We start from the raw sequence: 13,214 nt of genomic DNA, 5'->3' as shown, positions 1-13,214 counted from the left end.
AGGCCTGTCCTGCCCCTGCCCCACCAGCAATGTTGAAACCTGTGTCAGCCACGAGCACTCCGAGCCCACACCCGTTGGGCAGCAGTTCTGAGCTTGATCCAGTTCCATCCCCAGGGCTCAATAGCAAAAGGCCTGGTGAACAGAGTGGCAATAGAGTCTTTGGTTTCTGAACAATCAGAGCAGTGGGCCAGCAGCCATTAAGCATGTATGCACACATGTGTGCATGTGTACACACACAGACACACACATCACCTCCGACAGGAAGGACAGCCTGGGTAATCCCTGCTGTCCTCCCAGCAGTGATCAGAGGCTGATGGTGACCTCTAGATTTCTATCCTTTCTGCTGCTGTGATAGCATCAGTGTCAGGTATGCCCAGGGCATAGACGACATGTAAGACAAGAAGCTGTTGTGCACACAAGGTACCTTGATGGCACCCGGAGAAGCCATTGTGATATTGCTTCCCTGCTCAGCAGAGCATCTTCTCTGGGCCTAAAGAGCAGAAAGGATGTCTCTAAATCCTTCCTTACCCACAGATCCAAAGCTGTATGAATTTAGGCCCAGCGTCTGGCTGAGAAGACAGAGGAAAAGAGGGACCAACCCCTTCCTCCAGCTGTTGTGTTCAACCAAGAAGTTCCTTCAGGCTGAGGAGGCCTTTGTGTTAAAACTAAGAGTTTCACCATTTCCAGAATCCTTCAACTGATGCCTGCCTTTCTGGGATGCTGGTCTCCCTTCTGTCTCTCTCCTCTCTCACCTCACAGAGTGGAGGCCTAATAGGGAGTCCAGGTAATTACAGGTTAAGATTGGACGCAGTAGGGGACGTGTGATTAATCAGTCTCTCTCCCTCTTCCCTCTATTTCCTAGTGTGGTCCCAGAATAAGCCCAGAGAAAGTGAGGAAAAAAAATGTTTTTGCAGAGAATTGGCACTCCAATAAACTGGGTTTCAGGCTTGACCCTTGAAGGGGTTTTCTAGGGAGAAGGAAGGAAGTACTTTTCCCTGGGGCCTGAAGTACAGAAGAGACAGGCAATTTCCCAAGGTGCCACTTACAAGGAAACTCAGAGTCCTAATGGCCCCCTGGACTTGGGGCCCCAGTGGGTCTGGCTTCCAAGAAAGCCACATGGGACTAAGTGCCCCAAGGGAACATGTGTTGGGTACAGGAGAAAGGGGTTCAGGGGGGACATTCAGGCTGCACCAAGAGGCTCCCAGTGGATTCCAGTCAACACAATGGGAGAGGCAGGCAGGCAAACAGGATCGTCTTCCTCTCCCTGCTCTGTTAACCCCTGCTTGGCTTTTCAGACCCAGCCCAGGGATTCCTCCTCTAGGCAGCCTCTGCTGCCCACCTCACCTGGTGCAGTGCCCCCCTACCCCGAGTGTCTGTGTCAGTTGCTCTTTTGCGTCCTTTGTGCTGGAATCACCTGTAGATGTGTTTGTCCTTCTGACATTCTTGAGGGCTCTTCGAGGACCGAGACTGCATCCGCTCCAACCCCTTGTCCCCAGGTCTACCCTAGTTGGTAGAGGGTTGTTGGTTGGGAAAGAGGGAACAAGGATGGACAAACCCAAGGAAAAGGTCACCAGAAAGGTGAGGGCTTGAAAACTGTGGGAGACATATTCAATCTAAAGAGAGGACACAAAGATACCCAGACCAGTCTGGTCTTCAGTCTGGAAGAGCTATTGCTGGGGCAAAGGCATTAGGCTTCTTTCCTGAGACGCCAAGGAGTAGAGCTGAGGCCTATGGAAGGAAGCTAAAAGGAGGCAGGTTTCAGCCCTCTGAGGCAGTAAAGTCCCCAGCTTTAGAGCTGGTGTGACCGCTCTGTAGGGATGGGACTAAGGAGGGTTCAGGCACCTGATGGGGCTTGAATCAGCTGACCTTTGATGTTGCTTTCAATCCTAACACATTTTCTTTCTTCTTTGGTTTTTTGTTGTTGTTGTTGTTGTTGTTTTTGAAACAAAGTGTCACTCTGTTACTCAGACTGGAGTGCAGTGGCTCCATCTCAGCTCACTGCAACCTCTTCCAACTCTCAGATTCAAGCAATTCTCATGCCTCAGCCTCCTGAGTAACTGGGACTACAGGTGTGTGCCACCACACTCAGCTAATTCTTGTATTTTTCGCAGAGGTGGGGTTTTGCCACACTGGCCAGGCTGGTCACAAACTCCTGGCCTCAAGTGATCTGCCTTCCTTGGCCTCCCAAAGGGCTGAGATTACAGGCGTGAGCCACCATGCCCAGCCTAACACATTTTCTGACTCTAAGATGCCACCATTTGTCAAAGGGAATTATTGGCTAGTACGTGGCTTTGGGGACAGGAAGGATGTGGACCAAGGAATCTGGAAGACACAGCTAACAATGCCATCTGTTGATGGAAGGCCTATTGTGTCCCAGGCCCTGCACATGCCCAGCCCTCTGGGGGGTCAGGCAGCTCTGGTGGGAGCCCTCCCAGCTCCGCAGCTCAGGATCAGAGAAGCAGTGCCCATACAGCAGCTGTCTGCCCTTTGATACCTGGCCTCTGACAAGCTCTCTAACAGAAGGGCAAGATGGCTCCTGTAGACAGCGGCACCATCTGTCACCTGCCTGCCAGCCGCTGATTAGGGATGTCCCTGCAGCCAGGCTGGGCATGCAGCCACACTCCACCACACTCCCAGGAAAGCCCTGTCTCTGTCCCAACAGTTCTCTTTCTGTACAGGGCACGTGTCAAGCAGCAGCTGTAAAAGCACTTCTCCCAAGAGTCCAGGCCAGGTGCTGACTCAGTTCATCAGAAGAATTAATAATGTTTTTTAAAAAGGTGAAAGGACAAATAGAACCTTTAAGCCAATTAGAATACAGAATGACCTATGCAGGAAGTAGTGTAAGTTATGATTAAAAGCTTGAACCTTGGGGTCAGAGAGACACAGGTTTGAATCCTAGCTTTGTCACTTTTTTGTTGTGGCCTTCCAGGCAAGATACTTACCCTCCCTAAATCCTGGTTTCTTTGTCTATAAAATGGGGACGGTTTGGGTGTGGTGAGAACTCAGTGAGGTAATGCATATAAAGACCTTGCTTTTAGCCACCATTATTAGAATCACTGTCTCGCTGTTGAAAAAGGCCGGGGATTCCCCAAAGTGACAGCGCCAGAGAAATGTGCTCTGGGTGCCATGACAGAGAGAACAGAGCTTGGAAGCAGAGCTCCCGGATTCCAGTCCTGGCATGTTGTGTGAACTCGAGCATCACTTTGCTACTCTCAGTTTCTAAATCGGTAAAGTGGGGATAGCAGTGCCTCCTTCTCTGGTTTGCTCAAAGCCCAACAAAATACTTGGTACAAGAACAGGTACCACTACAACCCATCCTCCCCACCCTCACTTTAAAATAAAGGACTCAAAGACCACACTTCGAAGGAATAAGGAATGTAAAATTCACGATTTTACACACACACACACACACACACACACACACAGATGCTACCCAGGACTTATAGTTTGTGGAACACATTTTAGCTCTGAAATATTTATGGGCCCTTTTTGACACACAAAGAACTAAAAATATCGCCCTGTGCTTATGTTAAGGAAAACTTATAAAACTTTAGTCCAGTAGGAATTCAGTCAATTTCCTGGCTCGTTTCTGGCTGTATCTGAGGCTGCGAGGTAACCTGGGGTGATAACAGCCCCCATTTCCCTGTGGGTTTTGGCAGGGGCAGAGGTTTCTTGGAGCACTGTACTGTCTGCGGAAGTCTCTCTGCGAATGCTCCAGGCCCCTGCCCCTTCATAAATATTGCTGGAACCCATGTGAAGGGGCCAGGTTTGTTTCTTGAATTTCTCCTCAAACACCAAAAGCTTTATTTCGCATACCTCCCCTTCTCCCGGGCCCCACACTCTTGCCATTCTTCCAGACCAGCTCCAGCCTCCCAAGGCAGTAGGGCCTCTGAAAACTAGCTGCAGGGCACGCTCCCTACCAGCTCCTCTGAGTGCAGGCTCTCTCTGCCACATGCATTTTGCATTTTACTGTCCACTTACATTTACCATGTAGGGATGTTGCTTTATTTCTTCTACCAGGCTCCTCCCTCCTCACTTCTCAAGCTTTCTCTCCAACCTCTTTCCCTCCCCAAAGTCTGAACTCACGGAATGTAACTGGGCTTTTGTCTGTGCCAGGTTCATTTTTCCCTGCTGTGATCTGGAACAGTGTTTTTCAGACTGTGGGTTGGCATCTCATTCATAATTCTAGTTAAGTAGGGAAGAAAATATCAGATTTCACCCTTGCAGTAAGGTTCAGCATCATTTCATGAAATTTTTGTTTTAGTTCAAAAATTGTAGATGTATATGTATCCCAGATTGCAACGTAATCCGGGATTTTTACTGTATCGGGGAAAAATACTGTGTATTTTTACTGCAGGCAAGAGAAATTTGAGAGCCACAGATCTAGACCTTTTTTCTCTCCTTACCTCAAAACTGTCTTTTCCTTGACATTCTTTGGTCTTCGTTTAGATGTCACTGTTTCTGGGGAGTGGTCCCTGATGGTCTCTCCACATTTGACCCACCTTGGCCTGGATGTGGGGCGGGCCCCTGTGGTGTCCTTCCCTGCCTCTCCCTCTGCCTGACTTGCCCACTGTATAGAAGCATCCAGGAGTCGGAAGCACATCTGTCTTGTCCTCTGATGCCTCCAACAATGCTTAGCACAGGAGGGTAGGAACTGGGAGTTGGGGGAGGAGAGAAGAAGGGCGTCTCCTGTGACGCCTCCTTGGATCTTTTGCAGCACTTAGGACAGAAAAGGGACTTAGCAATGATTACCAAATGAATAAGCCTATGGAACTAGGTTTTGATCCTTTTCTTGAGGTTCAAATATTTTCTTCAGTTTCAAATCTAGACCCTGACACTTGAAAGCCATGTGATCTAGAGCAAGTCAGTTAATCTCTGGGCTTGTTATCTAATTGATAAAATAGAGTAAATAAGAGAAAATAAAGATTAAAAGAATAATACCTAACTTACCAAGTTGTTATAGGGATTTGAAATAATTTACACAGTACCAAGCACATAAGGAGGTGTTCAATTAATACTAGTTATCTTACTGTTATTAGCCCTTTTCCTGTCTTCCATGATCCCCTGATCACCATCACCACCAGGGGGCTCCCAGGCCTCCCTACATTCACATCCCTGTTCAAACTTTCCAGATCCATCTAAGCCCAGCTTCATGTAAAGGAAAAAAAAAAAAATACTGATATGGTTTGGCCGTGTCCCCACCCAAATCTCATCTTGAATTCCCACATGTTGTGGGAGGGACCTGGGGGGAGGTAATTGAGTCACTGGGGCAGGTTTTTCCCATGCTGTTCTTGTGGTAATGAATAAGTCTCACAAGATCTGACGGTTCTATAAGGGGGGGTTTCCCTGCACAAGCTCTCTCTTCTCCTTTCTGCCCCCATGTGAGATGTGCCTTTCACCTTCTGCCATGATTGTGAGGCCTCCCCAGCCACGTGGAACTGTAAGTCCATTAAATCCCTTTTCCTATATAAATTACCCAGTCTCGGGTATGTCTTTATCAATAGCATGAAAACGAACTCATACAACCACCCAAACATGGATTTTAGAGTCGAAGGTCTGGGTTCAGGTCTCAGCCCTGTCCTTTACTGGCTGTGTGAACTTGATCAAATAACTGGATCTTTTAGCCTGGTCTCAAAAATGAGAAACAATTATGGCTTTCATGGGGGTATGTGAAAAGCACTGTGCTCGATACATATGTCTTCTTCCCTCCTGTCGTCTGGGCCCACTCTCCTTCTCCACAGACACACCAAAACCAAGACCCACATCAGCGTAAGAACAAGCTTATAAAACTGCAGTTTATACTTTATCAAAGAATTTGTCACTGATGGTGATGGTCCTTAGGGCTGACACCCCAGAGAGATGGTGAGCTGTCACTGGAGGGCTTGTGACCTGCTCATCTCTGGAACCTCCAGTGCCCAGCACTAGACTGATCTGCAACAGTTTGTGAAAATGAACTCTTCTCTAAGGCACCTTTGTGGTGCTCAGGTTTTGCTTGGAGAAGAGTTTCAGAACACTGCACCATCTCTGGAGCAGGCTGGCGGGCCAAGTCCCTGCCAGGGTCTTGCACGTCTAACAGATGGGGTCAGTGGCAATGTGCTCTCCTGGGGGCCACATGTTCTTTGTCTTGATTGGAGCCTCTTTGTTTAGCCTGAGGCCTGCAATGACTGAGCTGCTAGTTTGGTCCTTAGGTATGTATTTGCTACTTGAGCTTCCCAAAACATTCTCACCTGCCTAATTTGGTCTATGTTTAAAGTAGTTACATAATTTATTGTTTAGAAATAACAGCACAATAATAATGATGGCATTGACAGTAATGACTATCCAATCCCTTATACCAATTGAGTACATTACAGTTTACAAAACATCTAACAAACTCAGCCTCTTGGAATAAGTTAAACGTCTTGTGCCCAGGGCCACACAGCTGGGAGGTGGCCAGGACAGGCCTTACTCCTAACCTGGAGCTCGTTCTGTCACTGTCAGGGTAGAGGGTTCTGGAAAGAAAGTTTGGAGTTGGACACATCCAGCTCTTGAGTCTCTTTCTGTGTGACTGCAAGCCAGTTATTTTACTTCTCTAAGCCCCAGGCTCTCCATCAGTAAAATGGGACCAATTCACAGAGGCAGAAATGGTGAGAACTAAATGAAATCATCTCAAGCACTTGACTGGTGCCTGGCCTATGGCAAACCCTGAGTAAGTGGTGGCTGGTGTTATTATTAGTTCGATGATGATGATGATTGCTGAAAGCCAAAGAAAGTAAGGGGTGAAGCTGTATCATTGGTCAGGATCCTCACAGGAAACAGAGTTCACTCTAGATGGCTTAGAGGAGCAGACTTTAATGAAGAGATGGAGGTGCAGCAGGCTCAGAAAGCCAGCCCTGATGGTGAGACACCTGGGCTCTAGCAACAGCAAGAAACTGGCACACCCGTGGGCCTGCACAGATGAGGGCAGGGGAAGATGTTAGCAGAGCCCAGTACGAAGCGGAGGCCTGGAGGAGGGGCTACCTGTGGGAGAAGGTATGGACAGAGGACTAGAGAGCTAGAGGGGGCAGTGAAGGCACATTCTGGCCTCTCACCTAACACAACCCTGCCCCCATCTCCTCCTGGTGCCGCCGTTAGGTGAGCCCACCCAACACCACTTGTAGAGGCTCAGCAGTGTTAAAGAGCATGGGACATCTGGCAAATGGCAGGCAGCTCTGCAGGACTGAAATGGAGCGTGTGAGTCTGCGGGAGACAGGTTGCTCTGTGGCAGTGAGAGGAAGCAGAGAGAGACGAGGAAAGTCAGATCTACAGAAGCCTTGGATGTCACGCTCATGGGTTTTATGGGGAACCCAGAGGTTGGCGGGTAAGGAGGGAGCAAACACGTTTAGGCATGGATATGTGCCATGTCCTTCTGTCCTGAGCCTGTGGCTGGGGGTTGCAGGGTCTGAGGTGGGCCCCTTCCCCAGCATTCCTTCTGTCCTTCTGCTGGGGAGCTCCAGGTCACTGCACTGAAGTCCCTTGCTCCAAAGGGAGCATTTCTCCACTGTCACTCCTCTTTCACCTCAACCTCTTCTTTCCCACTGTTAAATGCCAATTTGAGTGTGAACCATACCTGACCTCTCACCTGTTCAAAAGCAGTAAATACTTGCTGAATTACTATATTAAGCCTAAAATGTGAAAAGAAAATGTAAAGGAAATGAGAACCAGGCGAATGTTCTCCCTGCCTCAGCTTTGTGACAGGGAAGCTGTGCGTTAGGTGTGTATGTTCTTAATAATTTGTGGTTACTGAGCCTTTGCCTTGATGCCAGTGTCTTCAGTCAACAGGCACACACTGATGAAAAGAAATAGTCATCCACCAATTTAACAGCCTAAAATGTTTCTCAGCCTTATTAACATATGCTTCTGAGGGGATGCTCCTTCCCCAGTTATAACTGACACCTCCCCGGAGCTTTCTACATTATGCTTTTTAAAAAGAAAATGTGTTTGTTTTTTCTGATGATAATAATAGCTAACATCTATTGAGCACTCACTGTGTACCGGGGACTGTATATGCTAGGGGCACATATTAACTCATTTAATCCTCAAAACAACCCTAAGAGGTTTTACAGATGAGAAAGCGGAAGCACAGAGCAGTTAAATAACTTGCCCAAGGTCATTCACCTGGTCACTGGGGGATGCATACTTCAAGCCCAGGCTGCCTTTGAAATTTAAAAAGAGAATACATCTAAGCAATGCCTCTAATTCAGCCTTAGATTTACTTAATACTTTACTTAATTGGTAGTGAACTACTAATATTTTATGTTATTTAGGCTTAATAAGAAGACATGAAGTAGCTGCCAAGTAGTTTCATTCATGCACGCACTTAACAAGCATTTTGTGAGCACCGGATACCAAGCCTGCCTACCCTCCAGGAACTCTAGTCAAGGGGAGAGGCAGACGTGAAAAAAGATCAGCTAGTGGGCTGCATGTGCAGTGATGAAGCATCATACACACAGTCAGAAAGGCCACGGAATTCACATCCAGGAAAGTGCCAGTGGCTCGGCAAGATGGAAGCGAGGTGAGCGAGAATGACAAGAGCCTTCATTTTGACGGGGAAACTAGAATTGACCCCAAAGGCTCAGCAGGGCTGCTAGAGGGCATAAGCAGGGCAATAGCATGACCTGGGCCTCAAAAATTTCCCTGGCACAGCCCATACAGCAGTTACACCCACTTGCTGAGTTCAACCTCAGGATCACAGTTCTTTCTCCTCTTTATATGCGAGGGCCATGCAACCTTGGGCAGCATACTTAACCTCACAATTTCTCATCTGCAGTCTGCAGAAAATCATAATACCTTTATCACAGGGTTGGTGTGAGGATTAAAGATGTTGTATATAATCACAGTAAAAGTAAGCAATAATATTAGCTACTAAGAGTCTATTAGCTATAATGTTAAAACCATTATTAATATTATGAGTTGTTAATATGAGTTATTAGTGAATCATATTAATGATGGCTAACATTATGGAGTACTTATGCTTATTATTATCATCATCATTATTGTCACTCAGGGGTTAGAAGTAAACAGGCAGAGGCAGCAGTTGCCATAAATCCTCATTCAAATTATACCAGAACAGTGCTTTGGGTTGAAAGCCAGTATTGGGTCATGATATCAATTTAGAGTTATGATCAGTCATTTTTTTAAAAATGAAAGAGAATGAGATAGAACATATCAGAGTGCATTTCTCATCATGCAATAACTTGTGAATCTTTTGTTTCTCTTTTATACATGTAAACACACACATTCACATATATCAATGTGTGTAGTGGGTCACTATGTAAGATGTTATAAATTTTTTTTTTTTGAGACAGGGTCTCACTCTTGCCCAGCAGGGAGTACAGTGGTACCATCACAGCTCACCATAGCCTTGACCTACAGGGCCCAAGCTATCCTCCCGTTTCAGTCTCCTGAGTATCTGAGACTACAGGCATGTGCCACCACGCCTGGCTAAAGTTTTGTTTGTTTGTTTGTTTGTTTGTTTGTTTGTTTGTTTGTAGAGACAGGGTCTTGCTGTGCCCAGGCTGGTCTCGAACTCCTGGCCTATAGTGATCCTTCCACCTTGGCTTCCTAAAGTGCTGGGATGACAGATGTGAGCCACCCCATGCTTGGCCATAATATGTTTTTCTAATTATGGACTGCAGTCAAGAAAGTTTTAAAAACCCTGGAGTAGAAGGTACTATCACTGATCTTCCTTGTGGTCCTGCTTCTCAGACACTCAGAGGACTATCATCTTGCCAGCTATTGGGAGACTGAGCATCAGGATGGCAGAGCTCAGAGCTCTGGGTTTGAGCCTCAGTAACATAATTTGATTTCTCTGTGTCTTGGGTTGCACCCCTTGCCCCAGCATTAATTTCCAGGGATATTTTGAGAATTGGGAACCAAGATAGTGTCACCTATTCATCTTAATTGGATCTAGGTATAATCCCGAGGCATTGCAGTCTATCTAGTTAGTGCCAGCTTTGCAACTAACTCACCATGTGGCCTTAGGCAGGAGACTATATGGCCCTGGGTCACTGTAGCTTCATCTATAAAATGGGGATGAAAATAATTGTAACCTCTACTTCACAGTTATTATGAGGCACCAATAAAATCACAAATGTTTGTACTCTTTGAAAAACGGGCCAAAGAGCTGTCTCTGATGTCCATGATCAAAGGCAGAATTTGGAAACTGCGAGCCTCAGAGCAAATTCGACTCAGCAGTCTGTTTTGTTTGGCCTGCAAAGTATTAAAATTAAATAATAATAATAATGGATCTACATCTTAAAGTCATACATTTTATATCTAACTCCAAATTTCCAGCTTGTCTTAAAAATTCACAAGACACCACTACCCCCCAGACATTCCCACCCATACTCCCACTTTGCAGCACAGGCAGGCACTTGGACAGACCCACCCTCCCAGCTGTCAAGGCCCCACCCTGGATACTGAGGTCTGATGTTGGCAGCATTTATCACAGCTCTTGCTCTGCTGTTTCTCTAATCAGACAATGAAGCAGGGGAATGCCTTGTGTACCCATGCTGCTCTGAAAGCTGGAGCAATGGAAAGCCAGAACTGAGCAGGTTGTGTTTCATAAAAACTAAGTGATGCCCTATGTCTCTGTGGAGGATATTCTGCTTTCCTTCTGTATTGAGCTCCTGGCCCTGTATGGTTGTGTTTGCTACCCCAGAGCTAAAAGAAGACATTTGGAGGGAGAAAGAGGGTGCTATCACAAGTCGAAAATCCAGTGGTGTCAGTGTAGGGCAGAAGGGTCAAGACGGGGAAAAGAGGATAAAGGGTTATTAGGAGCTTCCCACCAGTCAGACCCCCTAACAACACCCAGATGCATGGGGCAGACACTCGGCTGCCCAGTGCTGATGGTGGCACTGATGAGATGGGCAAGTCTGGAGGTGAGGGACATTCTCTGAGTAACTGAAAGGGCACTTTTGGGTACTAAGAGTAGGAGGGAGACATCTCAGGGAGGCAGAATGGAATAGGAAAAATGCAGGCTTTAGTGTCAAACAGATCTGAGTTCCAAACCTGGCTTTGTTACTTGACACCTAAGTGACCTTGAAGGGGGTTCTGAATCTCAATTTTCTCATCTGTCAGATGGGGATGGTTAGCTGGTTAATGAAACACATCTTTATTAGGCGCCTACTGTGTACCAGCTCTTGCTCAAGGTGCTAGAGACCAGGAGTGAGCAGCACAGATAAAGTTTCTGCTCTCATACAGCTTACAGGCTAGTGGAAGGAGATGGGCAAAAAGCAAATAATTATATAATCATCTGGTGGTGGTAAGTGTGGGTTGGTTGTTTATACCTTGGCTCGTTTCCAAGAAAGGTTGGAGAGAGTAATAACATCTCGGAAGGTATGAAGATTTACTAAGATAATATATGCAAAGTGCTTACCCCAGTGCTTGCGTGCAATCGTCCATCTCACAGATTTTTAAGGAGCCCTGGGCTAGAGCTGGGTCAGGCCCTGTTCCACGTGGGATGTGACGGGAATCAAACAGGCTTGGTTCCTATCTAGGGATATTACTAACCACCAGTGCCCTCTGGCCTTTGCTGTCAGCTTCCTTGGTGCCCATTCCTGGAGGAGGCCTCTTCAAAGTGAATAGGCTAAGTAGCAGAAAGGGACAGGATTTGTAATTAGAGGCCCTGGGTGCGAGTCACTTACCGGCTGCGTAGTGGTGGAGCGGTACCCTCACCTCTGCTGCCTGGGGTTCTCTGTCCACACTGCTGCAAGGGTTAATCCAGGATCAGGATGAACCCGGGAATGTTCTCTGCCTCTCACGCCCTATCTTCGGTTTCCCTGGCTCTAGACCACTCGGCCCTGAGTGCGGCGAGGACCCTATTTGTGGATGTGGAAGAGTGCGGGCCGGAGGCCATGGACGTGAAGGAGAGGAAGCCTTACCGCTCGCTGACCCGGCGCCGCGACGCCGAGCGCCGCTACACCAGCTCGTCCGCGGACAGCGAGGAGGGCAAAACCCCGCAGAAATCCTACAGCTCCAGCGAGACCCTGAAGGCCTACGACCAGGACGCCCGCCTAGCCTACGGCAGCCGCGTCAAGGATATGGTGCCGCAGGAGGCCGAGGAATTCTGCCGCACAGGTGAGGGCAAGGCCGAGGGGGCGGGGCCTGGGCGCAGGGGAGCTTGGCTCAGGTAGGCATGGGCTCGGGTGGGCGTGGCGCAGGTGGGCCTGGGGCAGGTAGGCGTGGCACAGGTGAGCTGGAACACCAGTTGGGGTGCCATATCAACAGCAAGTCTCTGCCATTTGGGCACTTGGACCTGGAAAAAGGCTGCCCTGTAGTTCATTCTTGGTTCATTTATTTTCTCCCTTACTCACTTCCCTGGCATAGTGAGGTGGTTAGGAGCTGGGCTCCAGTGTTTGTCTACCGGCCTAGAGCTGAGTTAGGCTTCCCTCTAAACCTCAGTCCTCAACTGTTAGATGGGCGTGAGAAGCCTCCCTACTGCATTGAATTGTCGTGAGGACTTAATGAGATGGCCTTTCAGTGGTAAGCATAATAGCAAGTAAGTGCTGAATAAATGTTAGTTCCTAGTTTTGCTATTCATTCAACAAACGTATTTAGCAGTTTCTTTGTGTCAAGCCCTGTGTGATCTTGAGAGGAAGACCTTCCTGAGATAGTTAGACATGAAAACTTAGTAATTTGTAGGATATCCTGGTGCCTGGCTTCCTCTCCTACACTTTCTACCTACAGGAGTCCCCAAAGCCTATCCATCCTGCCCCAGTATTCAAATCCATCCTTCTTAGCCATTCCCTCTGACACTTCCCAGTGCAAGCTATTATCATTTTTCTTGGAGGATTAACCACAATCACCCCCCTTCACCCAGAGCTGCCTGCCTCGAGCCATTCTCTGTACTGCAGCCAGATGAAGCTTGGGGGTGACTCCCTGTTGCCCTTCAACTGAGCTCCCCCTAACATAGACCACTTTCCCCAAATCTGTTCTTGTTTCTCTATACACTTTTTGTCCCCTGACTCTCCACACTCCACCACTCATGAGCCAGCCCTGCTGAACTGCTCAGGTTTCCATACCTGTTATGATATTTCTTTCCTACCATGATGCCTCGGTGATTCCTGTTTTTCTGCCTGCAGATGCTTGAGCCCTCTTTGATGCCTGTTGGGTCATGACCAATACCTGACAATTTGTGCAGCCCATCCTGATTTTGCTCTGCCCTTCTCCCTCTTCACAGACAGGGTCAGCTG

General features: G+C 47.6%; 1 protein-coding gene across 1 annotated transcript in view; it reads left to right on the top strand.

Moving 5' to 3' along the window:
- Window positions 1-13,214, top strand: part of TENM4 (teneurin transmembrane protein 4) — a 787,121-nt gene that overhangs the window by 360,289 nt on the left and 413,618 nt on the right. The window contains exon 5 of the mRNA XM_025357209.1: window positions 11,812-12,099. Within this exon, the coding sequence (XP_025212994.1) occupies window positions 11,877-12,099 (223 nt within the window). The 5' untranslated portion in view covers window positions 11,812-11,876. The remainder of the gene's footprint in view (window positions 1-11,811; window positions 12,100-13,214) is intronic.

This window comes from Theropithecus gelada, chromosome 14 (genome assembly GCF_003255815.1).
Source record: "Theropithecus gelada isolate Dixy chromosome 14, Tgel_1.0, whole genome shotgun sequence".
NCBI lineage: Eukaryota > Metazoa > Chordata > Mammalia > Primates > Cercopithecidae > Theropithecus > Theropithecus gelada.
This window is presented reverse-complemented; position numbering and strand designations above follow the sequence as displayed.